Below are 27308 nucleotides of genomic sequence, written 5' to 3' on the forward strand. Positions count from 1 at the left end.
CTCCCCCTCCCCCCTTCTTTCTTCCACACCTGCCCTCCTGCTCACCACAGCACAGTTATATTTCCCTCTTCAGGAACAGTGAGCCCCAACTTATGGGTCCTAGTCTCCAACCAAATATAAATCTAAACTAGACTCTGCTTCATAAATATGAATTCGGACTGGAGCCAGCACTAGAGCTCAGGGCAGGGAGAGAGAGGGCAGCGAGCAGAGCAGAATTCCAGCAGGAACTTATCTAAGATGGGAAATCACGGGATCCCTCCTCTGCTCATTCCAGAATCTGGTTCCTCTGATAGTTTGGGAAAAGATGGAAGAACCATCAAGCCCTGGAAGGAGGCAAGAGCAGGATGAGCCTGAAAATTCATCTCTCAAGCCACATACTCCTGTGTGCAGGGTCCCCTGGGCCTTGTGGGAACAGTGACAAGTAAAACACCTCCTGCTGCTGACAGATAGGGACACCCACAGGTGGATGAGACGAGGACTCGTAACAAGAACAAACACAGTCATATTCCTCTATAGAAACAACAAATAAACACCCAGAAGATGGGGGCCGAGGACCGGGCCAGGCCTGAGCCTTGGTGACCTGGCCACACGAAGCCGTCACTGACAAGATCAGACCTGGGTGATGTTCGAGTCCCTGTGATCACAGGTCCTGGTGGGACAAGGTCCTACTGAAGGGACGAGGACAAAGGGGCAGAGAGGTGACCCCACCGAGGAGTGACCACGTCAGAGCCCACGATGCACTGAACCCCGACTGGACTCAGGCCGTATCCACGCTCGGTCCTCACAGCCTCTCCTGTCTCCACCTGCGACAGACTCAGCACAGCAAACACACGGATTCTGGAAGGTTCTCAGTGCTTCCATTTATTTCCTTTCCAACTTAGGGTTTTGTCCTTTAATTAACCCCTCAACCCTTCACGGCAAGAAGTGAAAAAATAAATTCATATCCAGATTCTTATTTCCATACAAAGTAAAAGTTGCCGCTCAGTGTAACATGAAGCAAAGGTGGGGACGGAAACAGCCTCTGCTGGAACAGGACAGTGGGTCAGGGAAGAGACTCAGTCAATGTGGGGAGGGGGCGTGGAGGGCAGGGTGCGGGCAGTCTCCCACCTCCTCACATGATGCGAGAGGAACTCAGACACCTTCAGATGCCCTTTGCAGAAAGAGAGCTCAGAGCTTCCCGAATCACAAAGTGGGGGCATGAACAAATCTCGCATCACTCAGTCCCCACAAGGCAGCTGTCTCACGCTGTAGAAGAAAATAATCATAACAAATTCAGGTTAGCAACTGTAAGTGGTGACATTCTCCACAATTCACCACTGCTCAAACTGTCTCAAAGAATCCCCAGCACCCAGTCCTGTCCCCTCTGCCCCCCTTCCCACTTCAGGCCTCCAGGTCTCACCTCTAGAAGCCATGAGAGACACATCAGAGCCCTGGGCACTGTCACCACCTGGGGGAGAACAAAACAGGATGTGGTCAGAGCCCACAGCAGATGTGGCTAAAGGAGGAATTATGGGGGTGGGTGAGCTTCCCAAGGGCTTCCATCTGCACTATCCCAGGAGTCGCAAGGATCACCCCCCTCCATACTCACTTGCAGCCTGAGCGTAGCTCCCTCCTTTTCCACCTGCGGGAAGAAAACATCACATCAAAACCCAGGAAGGAGGCAGGGCCATGAGGTCCTAAAGGAACACCCTGGGCCTGGACCCCAGTGAAGTTTCCAGAACTGTAACTGCAGACCCACTACAGCAGGATCAGGAAACCTGAGGAAGGTACGTGTGTGGGGACTGGACCAACCGCCCTCCTAGAGGTCTGTCCTCAGCGGGACCTTCTGCTCTGACCTGTGACTATTGAGAATCAGGTCCCCATCACCAGAATCACCAAGGTGATAAACCTGTCCCTCATTTTCACACGTGCGTTAATAAACTGTTAGCAAATAGGGCCCTAGACAGGGAAAGCACACGTGTGTGGATGGTCCTTCCCACTAATGAGGCAGGACACAGGTCCACCTGGGGCTTGAAATCCCCCAGTGGGACAAGACACCTCAGTCCCTGCCCCTTCCCTACCTGAGCGCTTCCTCCTCCACAGCACAGCTCCAGTGACCGCAGCTCCAAGGAGGACCAGCCCAGCAGTGATGCCCACCACCATGCCAGTGGGGATGGCGGCCTGAGGAGGCGGCTCTGGAAGGGAAGGGAAGGTGAAGGCCCTGACCCCCAGGCCTCAGCCCCGACCTGACGTCCTCCAGAGGTCCCTGCTTTCCCTGAGAAGAGGCTCTGTGCCCACGGCCCCCTCCGTACCCCATCTCAGGGTCAGGGGCTCGGGCAGCCCCTCGTGCTGCACATGGCACGTGTATCTCTGCTCCTCTCCAGAAGGCACCCCCACAGCTGCCCACTTCTGGAAGGTCCCGTCCCCCGCAGGCCTGGTCTCCACAAGCTCCGTGTCCTGGGTCAGGTCCTCCCCATCACGCTGCCAGGTCAGGATGATCTCCGCAGGGTAGAAGCCCAGCGTCCAGTACCTCAGGGTGACGCCACGGTCAGTGGTGCGGTGGTGGGTCACGTGTGCCTTTGGAGGATCTGAGGAGAAGGGTCAGAATACTCAGGACCTTTGCATCCCTCAGGGGACACTCCAGCAGTGGTCACGTGACCATCCTGAGACTGGTCAGGACAACTGGGGTGGGGGAAGGGAGCACAAAACCGGGACACCACACTGGACATAGGCATCCGGGATAATCTCTAGTCTTTAGAAAGTTCTAGAATCAGGGTGAGACAGCCCCATCAGTGACAGGTCTCCGATGGAGAGAAAAGGGATTCCTGGTCCTGAGCTGGGTGGAGGCCACATGACTCAGAAAAGCTGGGGTCACAGCTCAGTCACACTGTGTGCGGGGCAGCGAACAAGGCCTGAGAGAGAAAGTCCCCCGGGTTCCCAGAGCAGCTGCCAGAGTCACAGGGAACCGCTGATCAGTTATTTCAGAGATGGCCCCCCCTCCGTCCCCTGAGAGACTGCACCCCTAACTGTCCCTGAGAGAAGGGGGGCCCTTAGGGTCACTCTCTGGTACCGGATCTGAAAACCCAGGCGGACTCCATCTCCCGGGGTCGGGGAGGGGGTGTCCTGGTGTTGATCCCATTTCCTCCTCTCCTCGTAGGAGGCCCCGCGGCCCCTCTCACCTGCGCGCAGCAGCGTCTCCTTCCCCCTCTCCAGGTATTTGCTGAGCGACTCCACGCACGTGCCCTCAAAGTAGCCCCTCCATCGCTCCGCCAGACCCGTCGCCTCCAACTTCCCCCGGGAGATCTCTGCCGCCGTGTCCGCCGCGGTCCAGGAGCTCAGGTCCTCGTTCAGGGTGAGGTAGTCGGCGCCGTCGTAGGCGTCCTGATGGTACCCGCGGAGGAGGCGCCCGTCCGGCCCCACGTCGCAGCCGAACAACCTCTGGAGGGTGTGAGACCCTGACCCCGCCCCGCCGTCAGCTCCGACCTTTAACCCCGCCCCCACCCCGTAGCAAAGGCGCCTGGGGCTCTTCTCCATGGAGGGTCTGGCGGGTCCCGCAGCCTCGGGGTGAAGCTGGGACCCGGAGACTCGGGGAGACCCCGGCCCGTCCGTGGGGGTCGTGACCGGGACCCGGGCCGCGTCGCTCACCGGCCTCGCTCTGGTTGTAGTAGCCGCTGATTTTGTTCAGGCACATTCGGTGATTCTGTGCGTCTGTCTTGGCTCTCTGCGTGTTCCGGTCCCAGTGCCCCGGCTCCACCTGCTCCATCCACGGCCCCTCCATCCACGCCGCCCGCGGCTCCTCTCTCGGACTCGCCGCGTCGCTGTCGAACCGCACGAACTGCGTGTCGTCCACGTAGCCGACTTCGATGTACCGGGGCTCCCCGCGGCCGGGCCGGGACATGGAGGTTTGGAAATACGTCAGGGAGTGGGAGCCTGGGGACGGGGAGGGGCTGAGACCCAGGCGACCCTCCTCCCGGCGCGGGTCCTGGGTCCGAGGGAGATGGGCCGGGAGGGGCGGGGGCCCGGGAGACAGAAAAGGGGGGGACGGAGACGGGAGGTTGTGGAAGACCCTAGTGGGCGACAGGAGGGGGAGAGGCACGGGGCGGGGTCAGGGGTCTGAGGTCTGGGCTGTGGGGACACATCCTCCCCGGGGTCCTGTGTCCCCACCGGGCGGTCCCCCGCTTTCCCCCCACGGAGACCGTTCCCTCCCAACCCCGCACTCACCCGCCCGGGTCCCCGTCAGGGCCAGGGCCCCCGAGAGCAGCAGGAGGAGGGTTCCGGGGCCCATGACGCGCATCCTCGGGTTCTGCCTGCGGGCGGGTCCGTGGACACTTGATAACCGGAAAGGCCGTGACACTGATTGGCTTCTGCAGAAACCGGACACGCAATGGGAGTGAGAACTGGGGCCGCGTAACGAGTTTCCAGACAGGAGGACCGGGCACAGGTTGTGAGAAGTGAAACCGTGGGGAGGTGGGGACTCCCCCACATTGAGCTTCTGCGCCCTCAGGGGACCTGGGACTCTGCCCTGACCCCTCCTCTTGCTCTGAGCCCTCTGTCACGCTGTCACCCTGAGTCCTGACCCAGGCAGGGGCTGTCTGAGGAAACCAGGGCTCAGCCCCTTTTCCTCCTTTTCTCTTCGCGGGATCCCTCTCCCTGCTGGCCCTGGGAACAGAGGAAGGACAGGGCTTTTCTCTTTAACCCTGGAGAAGTTGTGCCTGAAAACACCAGCTGGAGATTCTCATAGAGACCAGTCTCCTTGTTGTTTATCAACTACAGTGGGTAACAAGCTTGGAAGCACTGATCACCAGGAAGCTAATCTGCAAATAAAAAAGTGCAATAATTCTTTCTCTCTTTGGACACTGTATTAGTCATGTATGGCAGCGTAACAAATTACCCAAAAGTTAGCAGCTCAAAACAACAAATGTGTATTTTATCCTAGTTTCCCAGGGTCAGGAATGTAGGAGAGGTTTACCTGAGCGCTTCTGTCTCAGGGCCTCTCTCAAGGTTGCAGTCAAGTTGTCAGCCAGGGCTGCGTCATCTGAATGCTTGACTGGGGCTGGAGGACTCGCATGAAACATGGTTCACTCATAGGGCTGTTGGAAGGGGCCTCATTTCCTTCCTGGGTGGTCCCAGGAGGCCTCAGTTCCTAGCCGTGGGGACTTTTCCATAAGGTGGCTAATGACTTAGGTAGGTTAGTCCCTAAGAGCAAGTGATAGGAGAGAGAGAAGGAGAGCGAGAGAGAAAAAGAGAGATTGACCAAGCAGAAGCTGCAGTTTTATATCCTAGACTGAGAATCACATACCATTACATCAGCAGGATGAGAAGTGAGTCATTATGTCCAGCCCACACTAAAGAGAGAAGGAATTACTCCACCTCTGGGAGGAGTGTCAAAGGATTTACATACACATAAAATTTACAATTAAATATTGTTTCAGGATTTTATAAAGCATAATCCTTTTATCTGATCATTTTAATGCCTTAAATTTCACTCTTAGAATGTAACGATTAAAAGTTTGAGACAGAGGAGATACAACAGTATTTGTAAGTTTTTATTGTAGATGCCCTTAATAACAATGTTTCCTACAATAAGTTGCAACAAAGTTGAGAACATAACAGTAGCTGATCACACAGTTTAAAGACTGAGGGCCATAATGTTAATGCCTTTACAATAACTATCTTTGCTTTTTTTAGAACTTTCAAATTTGTTTCATTAAGAATGTTAGAAATATTGGCTACAATGCCAATTTTCTTACTAAACATCATCTTCAAAAATATTTGCGTAATGAAATTGCTTTTCAAAATGTTAGAAAAATGTGAATCTCATGCCTCAGTCTATACACCTTGGTATCCTGACAACAATTTTGTTGTGATACAGTGGGCAGCGATGGTTAATGCCAATCTAGGAACAGTGTTCCCAAACTGGCTGTCCGGTTGGAATCCTAGAATAAATGTCACATCTTTCACTGTGTTTTTGAATGAGATTTGGTAGAAGCAATTTGGACACCAGTGTAATTCTAAAAAGCACTCTGGACGCTGAAGTTTTTTTGTTTTGTTTTTAATCTTTATTGGGGAACAGTGTGTTTCTCCAGGGCCTATCAGCCCCAAGTCGTTCTCCTTCAATCTAGGGGAAGGTGCAGCTCAGCTCCAAGTCCAGTAGCTGTTTTCAATCTTAGTTGCAGGCGGCACAGCCCACCATCGCATGGTAGAGAGCTCGTGCTCTAACCAACTGAGCCATCTGGCCACCCCTGAAGATTTTTTCAAAGCAGCTCTGTTGTATCTTCCATTCACACTATTTAGATACATATAAAACTTACAATTAAACATTGTTTCAGGATTTTATAAAGCATAATCCTTCTTTTATGTGACCATGAAGCCCAGCCCTTGCCTCGGGCCTTAGAGGGTACTGCTTCTGGGGGAGAAACTGTGAGGGATCCCTAAGACTAATGAGGACTGGGGTTCTTAGCCCGGCCAGGAATCTCAGTGTCTCAGACACGGGGTCACTTTGACTCTTCCATCTAGGGGTGAGAGTATTCAGAGGGGCTTCAGTTTGCATAACTAACATTTGAAGGGGCGGTCTTAGGACAGGATTTTCTCCTATAACTAAACTATTTTCATTCCTAACAATTGGAGAAGGTCCCTCCCAAGGAGAGGAGTTGGGCCTTCATGGACTACAAGAAAGGAATGAATGAAATAATACCCGTCCCGCTATGGGAGCGCTCCCTCACTATAGATGGTTTAAGCCCCTTCACTATAGGAGCTTTAAGTCCCCTCAGTATAGAAATTTTAAGCGTCCCTTTCCCTCGTTTCTTAGCTCCTTAGCCCCTGGTGTTAATCACTCTTCTAATCAGTTTCTAAATCCTAAACTAAGGATTGCTCCTGGCCTAAATCACAGAATGTGTCTCACCCCTGCCTAATAACTACTTAAAAGCCTGTGAGCTATAATCATTGTAGCCCAACATTCCCCAAGCCATTCCAGACCTAACTCTTGGGTAAACAAATGCCATTCCAGAGATGGAATGGGTTTTAACACTCCTCCAGGCCAGTCCAGACCTAACCCTGGGCTTTGAGTCCCATCCCTAGAGCCAGCGCTTTTGATTTATTAATTAATATCTGTCTCTCCTCATCTAGGGGCCATTGGGATACAAATTATATGCCAGGGAGGCTTCTAGTACACCCCAACCAAGGAAGAACAGACCCTCCTTTTATTATTGAAGAACAGATAGGGTGCGAGTTCTGTGAATCCCCATTAGGTAGGGACAGCTCTACCCCCCTTCTCGGCTTGAAGCAGATACAGAAGAGACCTCCTGTCCCTCAACTCCCCACAGAGATTTATGGGGATCACGTCTCTCAGGGAAAACAAGGCAGGCAGTTAGAGACAGGTAATGGGGTCTCTGCATTCCTGCACGTCCAACACAATCTACGGGGAGCACCGCCTGGAGACCTCCCAAATCCTTCCCATATCTGCCCTAAGCAGTAGCCACTGTGAGGAGACTGACCATAAATTAGACCGCTCCTGCGCAGTAAAGGGCCACCTCGACCTCCATGTCACCCTGGCTGCATTATACCATCATTATATTATCATACAGAGGCCCAGACATTCATTAATATCATTATAACAGACTGAACTCTGGGAAGGGACATGCGCAGTCTAAGAGGGTGAGGTAATGGCCCCTTGTCAATCACAGGTGTCAATCAAGCAGTCTGGCTCCCAGGGAGGAACAGCCCATCCCAGAGAATAAGATAAAACCCCAAGGCTCCCGTGAGCTGCTGCCTCTTGAGCCTTGAGCCCCCCCTTGAGCCCTGCCTTTGCGCGGGCAGCTGCAAACCCTTTGGGGTGTATTTTTTCTCCAAATAATGCCACCTGGAGCCCTGAGCCTTGAGCCGCTTTTCTCAGTGCTCGGCCTGCTCCTAATTCTTTGGAGTGACTATCTGTTCTCATAAACTTTCCTCTCACCGCTTCACCTCTGTGTCTCGTTCAATTCTTTGCTCGAGATGCCAAGAACCGGGACACCGTGTCAAGGAGGGCCCACCCTTTGGTAACACACTGGCGAGTTTCCCAGTTCTCCTCCCCAAGGCCCGGGTTCCATCCCCGGTGTGAGAGCCAAGCCCGGGCGTCTCCCAGAGAAGGGCCCCCCTCTCTGGTAACATAATGTGCATCTTGAAACACTGGGAGAGGGATCACAGACACTTAACCTTGATGGGCCTTGACGACCTTCATGGACAGGCCACTAAGGGGGGCCGTGCAGCAGTGCGAATGTGGGTACAAAGGCTTCAGCCACTGTGATCTCGGCTGGACCCCTGCACCCGGGCTCGCTCTACTACACTCAGTTCTTCTAGTTTCGGTGGCAGCTCAGGGTCATTGCTGGAGTAAGACCGAAGATCTCGTGCGTGTGCACGCTCACCAGTGTGTCAGGAACCTGCTCGTCCTCTTTGCCCACGGTCACAGCCACTCCCCAGAGCTCACAGAGGAGCAGGTTAGCTTCTCAGGGGGCCTCCCCCCACCGCTGCCCACCACTGCGGAACCACTCGGCCTGTACAAATGTCCTGTGCGCTGTTTTCCTAAGTGCCCACAATTTCGCACAGCAGCTAATGTTCTTCCAAACATACACGGAATTTCTGACTTTTGGAGGTGTTTTCTTTCTCCCTCCCAGCAGCTCCTCTTGTTTGGTTGTTACAAGGTGGCACACTGACCCAGGGGCCTGCACACTCACAGAACTCCCCCAGATTTCCTGTCCTGGGTGTGACACGGGGAAGTCTCCCCCAAAGTCTGATGCCCACACCTGCCTCAATGGTGCTCTCTACCCGGAACAAAACATGTCCTGTCAGGAACAAAAACATGTCCTCCAGGGACCTAACTCTGCAGCTTTCCAAGTCCCGCTTCACCTTCCAGGCTCAGCCCCGCCCGAGGGCAGAAGCTGGCAAGTGCACTCCCGTTGCTATGATTTTTTTTTAAATTTTATTAAATTTATTGGGGTGACAGTTGTTAGTAAAATTACATAGATTTCAGGTGTACTATTCTGTATTATATCATCTATAAATCCCATTGTGTGTTCATCACCCAGAGTCAGTTCTCCTTCCATCACCATATATTCGATCCCCCTTACCCTCATCTCCCACCCCCCACCCCCCACCCCCCTTACCCTCTGGTAACCACCAAACCATTGTCTGTGTCTATGAGTTTCTGTTTCTCATTTGTTTGTCTTATTCTTTTGTTGTTTTTGGTTTATATACCACATATCAGTGAAACCACATGGTTCTCTGCTTTTTCTGTCTGACTTATTTCGCTCCGCATTACACTCTCAAGATCCATCCATGTTGTCACAAATGTTCCTATATCATCTTTTCTTACTGCTGAATAGTATTCCATTGTGTATATATACCACAACTTCTTTATCCATTCATCTATCGAAGGGCATTTTGGTTGTTTCCACGTCTTGGCCACCGTAAACAAAGCTGCAATGAACATTGGAGCACAGATGTCTTGATCTCTAAATGTTTTCAGATTTTTTGGGTAGATACCCAGGACAGGGATTGCTGGGTCATATGGTAATTCTATTCATAATTTTTTGAGGAACCTCCACACTGCCTTCCATAACGGCTGCACCAGTCTGCATTCCCACCAAACAGTGTATGAGGGTTCCTTTTTCTCCACAGCCTCTCCAACATTTGTTACTATTTGTCTTGTTGATGATAGCCATTCTGACTGGGGTGAGGTGATATCTCATTGTGGTTTTGATTTGCATTTCTCTGATGATTAGTCATGTTGAGCATTTTTTCATATGTCTATTTGCCATTTGTATGTCCTCTTTGGAGAAATGTCTCTTCAAGTCCTCTGCCCATTTTTCAATTGGGTTGTTTGTTTTTTTGTTGTTGAGTTGCATGAGTTCCTTGTATATTCTGGATACTAGCACCTTATCGGAAGAAATTGAAGAAGACACAAAGAAATGGAAAGACATTCCGTGCTCATCGATTGGAAGAATCAACATAGTTAAAATGGCCATATTACCCAAAGCAATATACAGATTCAATGCAATCCCCATCCAAATCCCAATGGCATATTTTAAAGAAATAGGACAAAAAATCATCAGATTTGTTTGGAACCACGAAAGACCCCAAATAGCCAAAGCAATCTTAAGAAAAAAGAACAATAATGGAGGTGTCACACTTCCTGACTTTGGCTTGTACAACAGGGCTACAATAATCAAAACAGCATTGTATTGCCCGTTGCTATGATTTTGTTATTTAACAACGGACTGTACATCCCTGGGACTCGGCTAGCACCCCTCGGGACCAAGGCATCCCTCCCCATCCCATTTCCAAAGAGCTGGCAGTGCAGGTCAAGGCCCAGACATTGCAGGGCCAGGCTTTAGGACTGGCTGTTGATGTGACAAAGGAAGGGGGTCCAAGTTTCTCTGATGTAGAATCAAGCCCAACCCCCTTCCCAGGGTCTTCACCAGTGCTTTCCCCTCACCTCCTGACACTCCAGCCACCCTGCCTTCCCTCTGCCTCCTCCCTTCCCCAGCACCTCAACCTCTGACCCCTGCAGGGCCTTTGCTCTGGCAGTTCCTCTGCCAGGAAATCCCTTCAGCAGACCTCTGCGTGGCTGGCTGCAGCGGCCTTTCCTCTACCTCCCGATCAGGGAGAAGAACCTAGAGCCAGGCAGGCCGCTGGCAAGTGCTGAGAAGGGCCTGCTCTCCGTGCAGCCTTACATCAGAGCAGGGACAGCTGTAACATGTGCGGCCCATTTCCCTACAGAGTCCCTTTTGCTTCCCTCCTCCTTCCAGGACCTGTAACAGCCTAACAGGCCCCCTTGGGCAGGTACAGCCTTCCTCAGGCTCACAGCTGGGGGAGAGAAGCCCCCACTCCCTCCCCCTGCAGTTCACAACTGCAGGTGGAGGCCCTGCTGGTTATGAATTAGGATCTCATGTCCAAGGCCAATGTCAGCCTATCTGACCACCACTACAGCTTCCCTTTAGCCAGGAGGGTTTCCCACCATCACCGCTGACTCCCCAACACTCTCAGTGCTGCACAACCCCTTGCACAGCCACCACCTCGCATCTGATGAGCTGTGACTTGTCAGCCCTGAATCCTACGGGTTATACTGTTTTCTTCAAGTCTCCCAGCTGCCAATATCAAGATCCTCACTCGGTACCAAGATTCAAGTACAATTTTACACTTCAGTCTTCCCCTGTGAGAAAGGAAGCTTTCGTCCATTTCGATTTGGGCAATTTTCACATGGTCAACAGTCTGTCTGGTGGGTAGATTTTAGTGTTGCTGCATTTTCCTCCACCACTTACCCACTTACTTTCCTCCCAACCCTTTAATGGTGGCCTCACGACAAACTGAACCATGTGCCCTCCTCCTACCATGGGCTCCCCTGTAGTCTTTTTTTTAACTTTTAAAACGTGATATAACTCGCACACAGTAACTACACAAATCTCAAGTGTACACATGGATGACTTCATATGTACCGGGGGTGTCAAAAAAATGTAGACAAGTGGACACTTTGGTCAACGTTGTTCAAGCAGTAGTTCCCCGTCATCAGAAGTGTCTGGACGCTGATGGGACCCACTCTGGGCACCTCTTGTAACTGCAGACGTCAAACGTGACTTCTATTCATCTTTTGTTATCGGTATATAGTGAGTATTATGATTTTAATAGTTTTCCTTTCTTATAATGTACATACATTTTTCTGGCACCCTCCGTATACAGAAAACCACCCGGATCAAGGTGAAGAACACGTCCTGCCCCAGAAGGCTCACGCTCCTCCCCTGTCAACACTCCCCACCAACCACTGACCTCAATCAACATCAACTAGTTTTGCCTGTTCTTGAACTTCACATAAATGCTTTCCTATCATCTTATTTCAAGTCAGGTTCCAAAGCCTTCACTTTTTAAAAAATTATTATTTGAGATATAATTGACAAGCATTGTGACAATTGACAAGCATTGTGACAGTTTAAGGTGTACAATGTGTTGGCTTGATACATTTATCTATTGCAATTTATTACCACCAAAGGGTTAGCTAACACCTCCATCACGTTCCATAATTATAATTTCTTTGTTCTGGTGAGAACAATTAAGACCTAGTCTCCTAACAACTGTGAAGTTTATAATGTAGCGTTGTTGGCTATAATCCCCACACTGTGCGTTAGATCTCAGGACTGACTTACCTATTAGCTGCAAGTTTCCGAAGCCTGATTCTTAACCACGTGGTACATATCGCCTCCTAGCTTCCTAGGCATCCGTACAAGGACCATGTGATGTATTAAGTACACAGGGCTCTTATGTACGTATATGACTGAGAGACCTTAAAAAGATGTTTAATCCACCAAGTTACCACGTGACCCAGCCATTCCACTCCTACATATACTCAGGAGAATGGAAAACATACATCCACACAGAAACCTTCACATGAATTTCACAGCATTATTCACAATAGCCAAAAAGTGGAAACGTAAATGTCCATCAACTAACAAATGGATAAACAAAATGAGGCACAGCCATATAATATTATTTAGCCATAATAAGGAATAAAACACTGATACGAATGAGCCTTGAAAACATTATGCTTAATAAAAGAATCCAGAAAAGGCCTCATAGCACATTACTCCATTTATAAGAAATGTCCAGAAGGTAAATCTATAGAAACAGGAATATTAGTGGCTGCCAGGTGCTGAGGAGGGTGGGGAGGGGTGGAGGGTGACTACTAATGGATATGAGGTTTCTTTTTGGGGTGATGAAAATGTACTGAAATTAGTGGTGATGGTTGTACAAAACCATCATATTCAAGATGAATATACTAAATACACTGAATAGTGGAAGAATTTTTATGGTATGTGAATTATATCTCAATAAAGCTATTGTTTTAATAAAGGATGTTTAATTCATTGTGAACTTAGGCTATTTTACTAAATAAAATTCCCATTTGTTTGTCATTAAGGTTGCTGGATCATGATCAAAGAAACTGAAAGTAACCTGACAGTACTTTGAATTTTCACCTTTCAGTTTGTAAAGAAAAGCAAACTAGTGTCACTTTTAGGTTGCAATGGGCTTAAAAACAATTGTCTATGTCATTTCCCCACTGGAAGAAAGTGTTTCTTCACTGAAATGGAAAGACTACAAATGCAAAAATTCTATTATTGAGAAAATGCCTTAACATTTTCCTTAAATCAAAGCTCTTATGATCTAAAACTAGTTTTCCCCATAACAAGGGGATCCTGGAGGCTTCCCTGCTAAAAGCACGTAACTAAACAGTATTTCCCCTCAACAAGCAAGGGATAAAAACTACTGTCAATCATGGCAACACTTTGATGTCTGTGGGGACAGAGCCCCAGAGAGCAGTTTCCAGGCTCTCGGCCTCACACAGAAAACTGCTGGCTCAGGTAGTAAATGACCATCAACTGTGATTGAATGGCCATCAGCTGTGGCTAGTTGGCCGTCAGCTGTAACCAGTGAGCCACTGGCCACTAATATAACTACTGTGGCTACGCTAGCAAAAAATGGGGGCTAGCAAGAAGATGGTGGCTGAGCTAGCAAAAGCGGATTGCAGATAGGCGGATGACGCCAGAGAGAATATAGTGATATGACTCCCCCGTTTATGGCTCCGTGGGTGTTCCTTTTTGGCCTCACCATGTCCTGCGTTCTTATGTGGGGAGCGGGAGCAGAGACCCCGCAGGCCACCCTGCATGACACATGGCGCAGCAAGCAGGGTCTCCTGCGCGACAATGTCTCAAGATAAACAATGAACATAAATACCCAGCACCAGGGTAAGGATCTGAGTAATTGTTTATTTATTTGCTCTAAGAATAATAGTAGTACTAATTGCTAGTATACATTGTGGGGACAGAGCCCCAGAAAGTAGTTTACAGGCTCTCGGCCTCACGTGGAGGAGTGCTGGCTCGGGTAGTAGATGGCCGTCAGCTGTGGCGGATTGGCCGTCAGCTGTAGCCAGTTAGCCAATTAGCCGCCAATATAACTGCTGTGGCTACGGAGGAGAGCGGAGGAGAGTGAAAGAGAGTCGTCGGTGGGTTGCAGACAAAAGGGACAGCAGGTCGCATGTCCAGTGAACCCAGCCTCCAGTGAGACCGTAGTGGTATGACTCCCCTACCTATGGCTCCGTGGGTGTTCCTTTTTGGCCTCACCATATCCTGCGTTCTTGTATGGGAGGCGGGAGCAGAGGCCCCGCAGGCTTCCCCGCACGACAAATGGCGCAGCGAGCAGGGTATGGTACCGGCCGAAACTCACCGAAGGATGGTTGAGCAGTTTATGCATACAAAAGTCGAGCTTCGGGAGGCCCGCAAAGAGCTACGCCGGGAGCGGGAGGCACGGTCTGCCTGGGAGACTCGAGCCTCCAGATGGCACAGCTTCCTCTTGGCCATGGAGGGCGTTGTCCTCCTTTTCTTGATCTGCTTCTGCTGTAGGCTCCAAGGATTGTGGATATTATACACGGAGGCCTCCACCCACTCAGACACCTGGCACGGTGAGCAAGATTCCGACCAGGTAGGAATGGAGTCTGACTCTGGGCAGGAGGATGTATGGCCCCCACACAGTATATGGTGTTCGGTGGCCACTGTTCTCAAGGGTTGGACCCCCAAGGAGGGGTGGGAGGACATGGACGGCTCTCCGGCCAGCGTGGAGAGGGCCCTGCAGGCTCTGGCTGAGCAGCTGCCAGAGGAGGAGAAGGCTACAGCCGGCCATGTGGGCTGGATGTTCCTCAAGGCCTTGAGTCTCAACACGGAAAATGTGCTTAATGAAGTGGCCCGGGTGCCAGACCAGGTGTCCCGGTTGGAAGCGCTGGAAGCCCGGGTCCGCCTGTTAGAACAGGGGCCCCACAGTGGAGACTCTGAGGCAGAGGCGGAGGAAGCAAGTGGAGACAATGTAGCTCCCAACCCCCAAGCCGGGCCAATCTTGAAGCAAAGGGTAAAAGTGAGCAACCTTTGGGCCCCGGGGGCGTTGCTGCCGGCAACCCAGCTGTGACTGAGTTCATGACCTACACCCCATCCGCTCCCACTGAGTTGCAGGAACTAGGGAGGCGGTACAGACAGCGCCCTGGAGAGCCAGTCTCGGCTTGGCTGTTACGTTTATGGGATGAGGGAGCAGACAACATTCTCTGCTCCCCAGGCAAGATGGAAAAGCTAGCCTTCATGACAGTGCATCCATCCCTGCGACAAAGGTTACAAAACTGCCATAGGTTGGCCAACAACCAGGGCAACCATTCTCTAATGGCGTGGCTCACAGCTGCGGTACGCACCGTATGGGAACAGGCTGGCGAGCTGCCAGACACTGTGAGTCAATGGCAGTCATATACAGAACTTACGCAAATAATCCGTGAAATGGGTATGAGACATGCTATTTTTAACCTCAACATGCAGGGCCCAGATGACGAGCTTTTTACTGCCAGCATGAGAGATCTGGTTTTGGATACTGCACCTGCGAGTGCTTTTGGATCCTTGGTTGCTATTCTTACACCGTATGTAGGGCGAAGGATCCATGAAGTTACAACTGCCATGGCCACCCTAGGGGATGTTGAAAGCCAGAGGCGAAGGAAGTTAAGACAGGAGGTCCGCACAGTTGAGACCTGGAAGCCCAAACCAAAGGTAAAAGGGCGAGGTCGCGGGCCTCAGAGAGTAACACGCGCACAGATGTGGCGTGATCTCGTGGCAGCAGGGGTCGATAGGAAGAAAATAGACCAGCAACCCAATGCACTCCTGCTTGAACTTTGGAAACAGTTGCGTCCGGAACAATTCCGGAGAAGCATAAAGGAGGAGTCTGGGAAAGCGCGACCCATGTCCCTCCAGGACTTCATGCAGCCGCTTGAGGCCGACTCCTTTCAGCTTGATTAGGGGTGGGGCCAAGGTACCCGGTCAGAGGGGACGAGCAGGGACCAAAGGCCCCACGTGGAACTGTCCATACATTGGTCCCCTTCGAATGTACAGAGGGTTTTGGCTCTAGTTGACACTGGTGCTGACTGCAGTCTCGTTTACGGGAACCCAGAACTGTTCCCTGGACCAGCAATCTGCATTGATGGCTACAGGGAAAAACTGTGACTGTGAAAGCCATTTCCTTACCACTGGGTATAGGAAGGCTCCCTCCTCGTACCTACAAGGTTTATGTCTCCCCCGTTTCGGAATATATTCTAGGGGTGGACGTGCTACATGGCCTCAGCTTACAGACGTCGGTAGGAGAGTTCCGTCTCCGGATCTGGGTGGTGAAAGTGGTGACACGCAGGCATGCTCACCACCCTCCTCAAGCGTTGCCACAGCCCTGGCAGGTGGTTACAGTGCGACAGTACCGCCTGCCAGGAGGACAGGAGATCGGTCGTACAATATTGGAATTGGAGAAGGCACATATTGTGAGGCCAACGCACAGTCCCTTTAACTCCCCAGTATGGCCTGTCAAGAAGCCAGATGGGACCTGGCGAATGACTGTGGACTATAGGGAGTTAAATAAGGTGACGCCACCCTTGCACGCTGCAGTGCCTTCAATTCATGATTTAATGGATCGTCTGACTGTCCGCCTGGGGACATATCACTATGTAGTGGACTTGGCCAATGCTTTTTTCTCCATTGACATTGCACCCGAGTGTCAAGAGCAGTTTGATTTTACGTGGGATGGGCCTCAGTGGACTTTTCAAGTCCTTCCGCAAGGATACTTGCACAGCCCCACTATCTGCCACGGGCTTGTGGCCCAGGATTTGGCACAGTGGGATCACCCATCCTCTGTGGCCTTGTTCCATTATGTTGATGACATTCTGTTAACCTCAGATTCTCTTTCTGATTTAGAGCAAGCAGCTCCCTCTCTTCTCCACCACCTGAAGTCACGTGGCTGGGCGGTGAATGAGGAAAAGGTCCAAGGCTCTGGCTTATCCGTCAAGTTTTTGGGTGTTGTGTGGTCGGGTAAGACAAAGGTTATACCTGAGGCAATCATTGACAAAATATAAGCCTTTCCCCGGCCGACCAAGGTCTCCCAACTGCAGATGTATTTGGGTCTGCTAGGATATTGGCGGGCATTTGTACCCCATTTAACACAAATGGCAAGGCCCTTGTACAATATGATAAAAAAGGGGGCCTCATGGGATTGGACAGAGGCTATAGAGCAAGCCTTCATTGCCACAAAACAGGCAGTGCAGCAGGCACAGGCTCTGCAAGTAGTGGACCCCGGCCGCCCATTTGAACTTGATGTTCATGTAACCCAAGAGGGGTACGGATGGGGCCTCTGGCAACGGCAGGAGCGTCTCCGGTTGCCAGTGGGATTTTGGTCCCAATTATGGAAAGGAGCGGAGGTCCGCTACTCTCTAATAGAGAAACAGCTGGCTGCTGTGTATGCAGCCCTAGTGGCCACAGAAGCCATCACAGGAACGGCACGCGTGTTGGTTAGAACAACGTATCCTGTCCAGGGGTGGGTCCGTACGTGGACCCAGGGACCCAAAACGGGGGTGGCACAGACCACCACCCTCGCCAAGTGGGGTGCCTACTTGGAGCAACGTAGCACCCTTAGTTCAAGCCCTTTGAGCACAGAGCTACAACAGGTCCTGGGGCCTGTGGAGCTTGTAGCCCAGGCTGAGCCAAGTGCTCTGCCTAGAGGGGAGGACTTGGAGCCCTCGCCCTACAAAGAAGGACAGTCCCCAGTACCTGAGGATGCCTGGTTTACCGATGGTTCTAGCTGAGGGGCTGCAGCTGTTTGGACGGCTATTGGTGTGCAGCCCAAAACAGACACCATTTGGTTTGATACTGGGACGGGCCAGAGTAGCCAGTGGGCTGAATTACGGGCTGTGTGGATGGTGATCAGCCATGAGCCTGGGCCCCTAGTTATTTGCACTGACAGCTGGGCGGTGTTCCGGGGCCTAATGGAAACACCAAAACTGGTTGGTGGGACACCGTCCACTGTGGGGTCAAGCCATGTGGCAGGACCTCTGGGACCTAGGGCAGAGAAAGGAGGTGACCTTATTGCATGTCACAGTTCACTCCCCCTTAGTGTCCCCAGGTAATGATGAAGCAGACGCCCTAGCACGGGTACGATGGTTAGAGCGGGCTCCTGCCACTGATGTGGCCCATTGGCTGCATAGGAAATTACAGCATGCTGGAAGCCGAACCATGTGGCAGGTGAGAGCAGATGCTGGGGCCTGCCTTTGAAATGGCAGGAGATAGCAGATGCCTGCTATGACTGTGCCGTCTGTGCCCAGGACAGCCCCCAAAGGCGGAGGCTCCCCTGGGAGACACAGCAGATTACGCGAGGGAGGGTGCCCCTCACTCGCTGGCAAGTGGATTACATTGGACCCCTGCCTAAGGCCCGCAATGCGATATATGCATTTACAGCAGTGGACACTGCTACGGGGTTGTTTGCTTGGCCCTGTCCGGCTGCGGATCAGCGGCATACAGTGGTCGCCCTTACACGGCTGTGCGCCCTCTATGGGCGCCCCCAAGTCATTGAAAGTGACAGGGGTACCCATTTTACGGGGCAAGAAGTGCAGCGCTGGGCTGCCAGGATGGACGTGCAATGGTTGTTTCACACCCGGTACAATCCACAAGCAGCTGGCATGATTGAACGTTATAATGGTCTTTTGAAGCAAGGTCTCCGGGTCTCAAAACACCCTCCCACGATGCGTGACTGGGCCTCGCGTCTATGGGACGTCCTGAGAGTCCTGAATGAGAGACCACGGAAGGGAGGGCCCGCACCAGTAGAAGCTCTGCTACATTGAACGGCCGCTCCCATTCAATTACAAGTTACCACCAGTGAGACTCTGCTAAAGCCAGGCTACGGCAGAAATGGGAACATTTTGCTGCCAGCACCCACATGCTTGAAAGCAGGGTAACGGCAGCAATGGACTTGGCCCTGGCAGGTCAAAAGCCCCCACTGTCGGTGGTTGGGTCTGATAGCCCCATGGGGGGCCGGTTTGACTCATGATTTGCAAGTGACGCCAGGGGTGGTGGCTGAGTGGCCACCACAAGTGACTGTAGTATACAGAGGTCCCGATACCGGGATGATTTTGCGAGGGAACTATGTGCTCTCACTATGGCCTATTATGGGGTCCCCTGTTCTGTTACATGTTGAAACTATGCAAGGGACCCCAAGCACTGCCATAAAGGTCTGGTACCACAAACAGGGAATGGTGCCAGTGGCAGTAACCCTCCTTTCCCAGGACAAGAAGCTAGCATGTATCCTCCCAGATGGAAGGGATTTGCCATTGTTGGTTCCTAAGACTACCATTTCTTTTTGTCAGTAGGCTAATATGGTACAGGGACCCTCGCGGAAGACGCTTGTCACCTAGATTGTGAGGCGAGAACCTGTAGGGGTGGAGTGTGGGGACAGAGCCCCAGAAAGTAGTTTACAGGCTCTCGGCCTCACGTGGAGGAGTGCTGGCTCGGGTAGTAGATGGCCGTCAGCTGTGGCGGATTGGCCGTCAGCTGTAGCCAGTTAGCCAATTAGCCGCCAATATAACTGCTGTGGCTACGGAGGAGAGCGGAGGAGAGTGAAAGAGAGTCGTCGGTGGGTTGCAGACAAAAGGGACAGCAGGTCGCATGTCCAGTGAACCCAGCCTCCAGTGAGACCGTAGTGGTATGACTCCCCTACCTATGGCTCCGTGGGTGTTCCTTTTTGGCCTCACCATATCCTGCGTTCTTGTATGGGGAGCGGGAGCAGAGACCCCGCAGGCTTCCCCGCATGACAACATTGAGCAACCATAATGTACTAAATAAACACTGTCCTTGGTTCTTTACAAATAGGATGTTAAGTGAAGTCCTCACAGTAACCCTGAGGAAAGTATTTTTATCCTCATTTCATAGATCAGGAAATTGAGGTCTAGAGAAATTGAGGAAACCATCTGTCCTTAATCACACAGGTAAAAGGGTCCAAATAATAACCCAAGTCTTTCTGAACTGAAACGGTCCCTCCTCTATCCCTCTATGTTCCTCTTCAAAATGAAAAAGGAAGCCAGAAACTTGGGAAAACTGAAAAGACTCCTCTTCCTATCTTGCAAAAGCAGTGCCTTGAAAAAAGGTAACTGTTCGTATTGTCCAAATAGGAAACACAGAAAACAAAAGATTGTGAATAACAACCAGCACTCAGTAGGCACAAAAGACCATGCATGTCCCACATCTCATCTACTGCTTCCTGATTTAACAGTTCTCCCACTGATTCTGATTACAGCCTTAGGATGTCAACATTTAATGACCTCATTATGGAAACCCCAGAGAACAACAGTTAGTGAGACTGGAGAGCTCACTAGACCAGGAAGGAAAAGGAATCAGTTGGCAGGAAGTGGTGCTTATCTAAAAACACAGAAGTCTTTAGCACTGACATTAACACTGTGATTCCACAGCACTTTCATCTGAAGCTATCTCTGCATTCCCTTGCAGTATTTTAATACTGTGTCACTAGAAGCTGATTCCCACCATTCTCCATATGTCTAATAGGATCCTAAATAAAATAAGTCTGCTATGTAGCCACCACTGACCCTCATTTCTCTCTTGCTATTAAAAGAAAGGTCACAAGTTCAAAGGATTATCCCAGAAGGAAAAGACCCAAATCAATGAGGAAAGGTAGCATGTGGGGCAACCCACATGAATTTCATCACCAAGTAGACTGTGGCTGTCAGAAATCTTAAATTCACGACTGAAACATACACTCCTCCTTATACTTCTCAGGACTCTGCCCAAGACAAGCTGAAACTGTAAACCAACAGCAGATGGAAGGATGTACAATTGTTAAGGGTCTCAACATACATCAAAAAGGAAAAAAAAAGTAGCTTAGAAGGTCTGCTCTCCAACCAATCAACTGAAGAATGAAAAAATTTAGTAGAACAATACAACGCAGGAGGGTAAGGGGCCACTTGGGGCTGAATAAATCCTTAGGAAAGGCTAAAGAAATAACCTCAATTCTTGGGTCACCCTGTAATAATTCCTAATGGGAAAAGGCCAACTGAAGATCAAGTAAGGTCGGGCTTGAGAACTCTCCTCATTTCTCCTGTCCCCCTGCAGACGGTCCCAAGCTCCCAGCAGAACCTTGTTGGAATCCAGGGAAAAGGTTCCTACGTGCCGAGCTGGAGGAGCAGGGGAAGGGGCCATCCCTGTCCAAACAACCACCTGTGCGTGGGGGAGACCCCCCAAGAGAGTTCTGTTTAAAGTGAGAAGCAGTTCCAGGGCCGGGCCTCCTAACCCATGACGGACACAGGCTACTCATCCCACTCCAGGGTCTCTTACGCCCGGACTCCGGCCACCTCCCGGCTGAGGGCAGTCCCCCCAGAGCCCTCCCCCCCAGACCCCGGGCCGCTCCCACAACCAGCCGTCCCCACAGCTTGCTGCCTGCGCCTCAGCCTGACAGCTGCCCTGCCGCCACCAGGCAGCCCCGGCTCCCACAGCCGACGTTCCCCAAACCAGCCTGCCGGGGTCGGCGGAGCTCCAGGCCCGCGAGATTCAGGGCTTCAGATCTGGAAGGGTTTGGTCCAATCCTCTTCCTCCTCTCCGCTCCTGGGCTCACCTCCCCGGCAGCTTGGCGCTTCTCTTCCAAAACTGCTCGCTGTTCTCGGCAGCCATTGCTCTGGCCGGGGGAAGGCCTGGTAGGCGGGCCGGGGGGTACTCGGCGAGGTGCCCCCAGGACCCCACAATCGGAGGGCCAACCCAGGCCACTTCCTCCGCTGCCAGTCACCCGCTCCTAGCTGCTGGGAGCGCCATCTTGGATATGGGCACCTCCCCACCCAGCGCCGCTGCCATTGGTGGACTGCCAGGCCGTGGTGGGATGAACCAATCAGGAGCCGGAATCCTGCAAGCCGCTGAAGCCGAACGGTGACGTCAGGGGCCGGGCACACAGGTGGACCGAGAAGGCGGAGCTCGGACCGGCAGGGAGGCGGGGCTGAAAGTTCCTTAACCTGGCGAGGGGAAGAAGCAGGTAAAGGACCCATGGGAAGAAAAAAGGGCACAGTTTTCTTTGGGGGAAATGAGATTCTTGAGTCTAATATTTTGGGGGAAGAGAGAGCATATGTATTTATTTATATACGTAAATCTTGACCTAAAAATGAGGTCCCATGTTTTGTTTGCAGCCCATTTTAAAATCTCCCACCAAGCTCAGTGACACTGGTTATTACTCTCCGTTTCCCTTTCCGTTTGGACCCCGATTTTTTTTTTTTAATCTCTGAAGGAAGATCAATACGGTCGGATAGCGTATGGTTGCTAACTGTTCAACACGTGAGTAACGGTTGGTTTATAAGAACCTTCCTCTCTGTTCATTGAACACTATTGAAGGACTTGGGCTGTGGGTGAAGTTCAAATTATCTAATCCAGGGGTGTCCAAACTTTTTTCAACGGTTTTCACCAAGGGGCATATGCGGTAAAATACACAAACAGCTGGGCCACTCACTGGAGGTGAAGTACGTAGTGCCTCACCTGGTTTATTTAAGTAAACTAAATATATTTTTGGAATTTGCTGCGGGCCAATTAACACTGGATGGTGGGCCGCAGTTTGGACACCCCTGAATCCCTGTTTCACCCAATAACTGTCACTTTCTGACCAGAACCCAGATGCTGACAAAGTATTCATCCAATTCAGACCAAGTAATGTTTCTTGCGAGGACATAATATGTCTCCATGACATGAACCACAAAGATTAAAGGATACAAACCGAAACAGACTTAATTTCTCTTATTAATCTATTAGTTTTTCAGCCTTGACTTTATTTTCAATCTAGTTTTAAATCCAGAATGAGATTTAATATTAGCATTTTGAATCCTTTGAATGTCTTGTTAGTGTTTTTTGCTCTTTTTGAGTTTCTGTGGTTGTACACCAGTGATGAGGGGCGTGGGCAGAAAGCACACACCAGTCAGAATAGTTTCCATCCCAACAAAGGACTGTTGAGGTGGCTTGTTTACTGCTGCCACATGTCTTTCCACATATTGGAGAATACTTAAGGAGCCCCTGTCTAAAGGACATTTTTATATGCGTTCCAGTGGCCTCTTTCTATATAGACATTATCCCCATTTTGAAGCTTCTTTTGCCCCTAATTTCACAATCATGGGACTGTATAAAAAGAGCTGTTTTCACTTTCTCTGGATCTTTTGTGCTTTTATAGACTTGCATCTTATATTGTCTCACGTGCTCACCTTTATGGGCATTTAATCCATCAAACGAAAGCCCCTCTTATCCGTTTATTCTTATCTTTTAAACATTTCAGCTGCCTTTCTTTGGCTGTTTTTTTTTTTTTTCTTTAGGATGCAGTGACCAGCACTGCACACTGAGCTCCAAGAGGGGTTTCCTGAGGTTTTGCTGAAGCTGATGTTTTGTCTTTATTCTGGACAGCCAGAACTTCTGCTGGCATTTTGGACTTTACAAAAGCTGATGTCTTGAAGAAATGACCTACAGTGACTTCTAGATCCTTTCTTCAGTGGCTACTGGCAAGTCAGAGTTCATTATCTTAAAGGTATCATCAGAGTTGTTTCTCCCTATAGGAGCTGTCTTACCCTTGTCCATGTGGCAAGTCACCTGTCACTATCCAGCCTATTCACAGAGCTTCAGAAATGTTCCAGAAGAGCTCCCTATTAACTTGCTATTTCACATGTGGAAAGCAGAGTATAATTTGCATACTTAGAAATATCTCAAAGTGTTCCTTTTTTCTTAATTGTATATTAAATGTTAAATAAAACTGATTCCAAGGGGATACTGTTAACATCGTTCAACCCAAAGAAGCCCTATTATCCCTCTTCTTGGTTTTCTACATCTAAGCCAGTTTCCCATCCAAGACTTTAAAATGTCACTCCAGTCGTCTGGTGATAATTTATTAAATAGTCTTTATCAGGGAAGTTGAGATGGCTGGGACCTTTCTCACCACCACCACCACCACCACCATGACCACCCAAATCTAAACCAACCAACATCCTTACAGCAGCCTCCTATTAAGTCTCCCTGCTTCTACTCTTGCCGTCTTAGAGTGTATTCCCTACACAGCATCTAGGGAGAGCTTTTAAAATGTCAGTCAGACATCACTCCTCTGCTCAATACCTTGAAATGGCTCCATCACACTTGACATAAAGCCTAAGCTCCTTAAAGACCCTGCATGATATGCTGCCGCTCTCTTCCTTGCTTAATCTGCTCCAACCACACTTATTGGCATTTTTGCTGTTCCTTGAACAATCCAAGCATGTTTCTATCTTAAGGCCTTTGCATTAGCAATTTCCTCTGTTTGGAATTCATTTTTCCCAAGTATCTAGATGACTTGCTCCCTCATTTCATTCAGGTACATTCCCAAATGTCTTCAACTGAGGGAGGGCTTCCCTGACCATCATCTTATTTAAGATTTATGTAGCGGGCTCCATCACTCTAGTTTTCTTTAAAGTACTATCACTGCCTACTATGTTATTTACTTATTTTGTTGTCCATCTCCATCCCCCAGAATGTAAACTCCACTAAGGCAGGGATTTGTCTGTTTTGTTCTCTGCTATAACCTCAGCACCTAGAAGAGTGCTTGGCACATGGTAGGTGTTTAAATGAGAGATTGAAGACTCTAAACTATTGTTGTCTTTTGGTTCTATGTTGTTCATACACATTTTTTGTTGGAAAAGATAATAGAAAACATTTTCTAAACCTTGTTAGGATGTGTCCACTTTACCAAAGATTCCATATGTTTGCCTGTGCTCTTGGTTGAAGAACAGTCTTCCTTTCTTGGGAACGGTTGTCCTCTTCGAACCCGTTTGCAGCTTCAAAGGAATGAACCGATACCTAGAATGATTAGGGAAGGAAGCTGCCCACCTGTCCAAGAGACCAACTGGATCAACCCTGTCCATCAAAGGGGTGATAACTGTGGCAGCCAGATTAATTACTCTTACACCATATTTTTCACCATCAGAGGTAAATATCATTGCTTTGAGGTTCCCAAGGGATCCTTAGAGCACTTTGATGGAGGCTATAGTGGCAGACACTCGCCGGTCCACTAGACCAGTGCTTCTCATGCTTTAATGTACATGTGAACCGCCTGGAGATCATGTGAAAGCCTAGATTTTGATTCAGTAGGTCTGAGGTAGTGCCTATGGTGATGCATTTCTCACCAGCTCCCAGGTAACACTGATGCTGCTAATCTGAGGGTCTCACCTTGTAGATCTTCTGTTACTAGGACAGTGTGGCCTGTGATCCTTGAATTTATCTCAAGGGTTTGATTATCTTCAAACTTTAAGTAGAGGACTCTCAATGTGGTCTGCCTGCAAGTTTTTACTGTTCATTCCTTAACTTGATAGTCATTCAAAGGAGAGTAATACAACTTAGATTAGGGCCAAGTAGAGTTAAGGGAATGAGCTATGCGTGGGTTGAATATGGACTCAAAAGAGGTGGGTATATCCCAATCCTTAGAGAAGGTTTTATGGAAGAGATAACTCTGAGACATGTAAGAGAGAGAGATGAGAGGAGGAGAGAGCAGAGGAGAGGAGAGGAGGAGGAGGAGGAGGAGGAGGAGGAGGAGGAGGAGGAGGAGAGAGGGGAGGGGAGGGGAGGGGAGGGGAGGGGAGGGGAGGGGAGGGGAGGGGAGGAGAGGAGAGGAGAGGAGAGGAGAGGAGAGGAGAGGAGAGGAGAGGAGAGGAGAGGAGAGGAGAGGAGAGGAGACAGGCAGAACAATAGAGAGGAAATTCCAGAGCAGTATTTCCATGGGGAAGATAGAAATTGAGGAAAAAAAAAGCCTTTGGACTTCGTTACCAACAGATCACAGGCAGACTTATCCCCACCCAGGGAGTGAAGTGGACCCTGTCATGAGAGGAAGGGTTAAGAAATGAGAGCAAGAAGCAGCCCTCACAATGCACTGTCGAATGTTGGACCACCGAAGGGATGGTAAGGTCAAGCTGGGATCTTAGAGCAAGAGAGCTCTTTTGGTACCTAAGCAATCACTAGAAAGAGCCAAATGAGATAGATGGCTTGTATGATAGAAGGCAAAGGGATAAGCAGAAAGACTGAAGAAGCAAAAGGTTATTGGAGTTGAGAGAGGAAGGAGAGAGTTGTTAGAGTCGGGGGAGGGAAAATTGTGAATTTCTTTCCTAAGAATGGATTTTAAGAAAATAAGTCGGGGGGGGGGGGGGGCGAAGCTCTGCGTACAAGATGTTCCCTGCCTTGTAACCAATAATAAATAGGGGGAAAATGAAAAGAACATAAAGGTTTATACATGAGGAAGGAGTTACACAAATTATGCTGTATGGTTTGTAAACCTAAACCACGCTATGCCATTAAAATGGGCAAACTTGAAGGCTACATAGCAGAACAAAAAAGCTTATGAACTGATGTACAAGGGTGGGGGAGCAGAATACACAATGTTTTTGCCTGATTTCAATAAAAAGATAGGGATTTTATCAAAGACTACAAGGAAACAGGTGAAAATTACGCACAATTTTTTTGGTGGTAGTATTATACATCTTTTTATTTCTGGATTTTTTTTAATGTTACCATTTTTAAAATTATTATGAAATATACATCACACAATAAACCATGGGCTGGCAAACTTTTTCTATAAAGGGACAGATTGTAAATATTTTTGACTTGGCAAGCCATACAATGTCCGTTACAACTACTCAACTCTGCTGTTGTCACATGAAAGCAACCATAGACAATATAAAAACAAACTAGTGTGGCTGTGTTCCAACAAAACTCTTTTGGTAGACATGAAAATCTGAATTTTATATAATTTTCACATGTCATGACATATTGTTATTCTTTCAATTTTTTTTCAACAATTGAGAAATGTAAAACCCATTCTTAGCTCCCAGGCCATCCAAAAACAGATTTGGCTCGTGGGTGGTAGTTTGACAACCCCTAAAGAATAAAGAATAAATAACATTTAAGAACAAGGTCAAGAAACAAGAAAACCTTATGACACAGTCCCCTTTTGTCCCTCCTTTTTCTTCTTCCCCTCCCTCTCTCTAGTGAAAGCCATAATCCTGAGTTCCATGTTCAGCATTTTTATGCATGTTGTAGACTTTTACTACATATGTGCATATCCATAAACAACATGTTTTTCATGTTTTGAAACTTTATAAATAGCATCACACTGTACATATGCTTCAGCAACTGGCTTGTTTTTCATCCAGCATCCTGTTGCTACATAGAGCTCTAGTTCATCCATCTTAACTACGATGTAGTGTTCCACCGTGTGAATATTCCTCAATAATTGTTATGTCTGGTTATTTTTATTTCACACAGTGCCCAGTTAACATTCTTTTACATGTTACCATGCACAAAATTTTATCTAATGCAGCCTTTTTCAAAATATGTTTTGTCAACTATTGAAGAATTGAAATAGATTTCAAGGTAGGTACCGTTAATGAAATAGAATAGACAGGAATACAAGAGGTCAGTGCGTGTTACATGTAACAT

General features: G+C 49.4%; 2 protein-coding genes across 4 annotated transcripts in view; both read right to left on the reverse strand.

Moving 5' to 3' along the window:
* Window positions 1–845: 845 nt before the first annotated feature.
* On the reverse strand, window positions 846–21655 carry LOC148758850 (class I histocompatibility antigen, Gogo-OKO alpha chain-like). 3 transcript variants are annotated; one of them, XM_088795783.1, is made up of 10 exons: window positions 21454–21639; window positions 4949–5175; window positions 4201–4343; window positions 3625–3909; window positions 3159–3434; window positions 2292–2567; window positions 2061–2174; window positions 1589–1621; window positions 1400–1447; window positions 846–1245 (listed from the first exon to the last, which is right to left on the reverse strand). In XM_088795783.1, exons 3-10 carry the CDS (start codon window positions 4271–4273, stop codon window positions 1241–1243), a joined length of 1110 nt encoding a protein of 369 aa, XP_088651909.1. In that variant the 5' UTR covers window positions 4274–4343; window positions 4949–5175; window positions 21454–21639; the 3' UTR covers window positions 846–1240. The 3 variants fall into 3 exon arrangements, with proteins under 3 accessions (XP_088651909.1, XP_088651906.1, XP_088651908.1); XM_088795780.1 differs by lacking the exon at window positions 4949–5175 and having other exon boundaries at window positions 21454–21655; XM_088795782.1 differs by lacking the exons at window positions 846–1245; window positions 1400–1447; window positions 4949–5175 and having other exon boundaries at window positions 1554–1621; window positions 21454–21651.
* The window catches only part of LOC109439660 (patr class I histocompatibility antigen, A-126 alpha chain-like), a 478827-nt gene continuing 452364 nt past the window's right edge, over window positions 846–27308 (reverse strand). Inside the window, exon 9 of the mRNA XM_088795775.1 lies at window positions 846–1223. The gene's annotated coding sequence lies outside the window, so the exon portion shown is untranslated. The remainder of the gene's footprint in view (window positions 1224–27308) is intronic.

Source organism: Rhinolophus sinicus, chromosome 2 (assembly GCF_057876585.1).
Source record: "Rhinolophus sinicus isolate RSI-liver-muscle chromosome 2, RSI-T2T, whole genome shotgun sequence".
Classification (NCBI taxonomy): domain Eukaryota; kingdom Metazoa; phylum Chordata; class Mammalia; order Chiroptera; family Rhinolophidae; genus Rhinolophus; species Rhinolophus sinicus.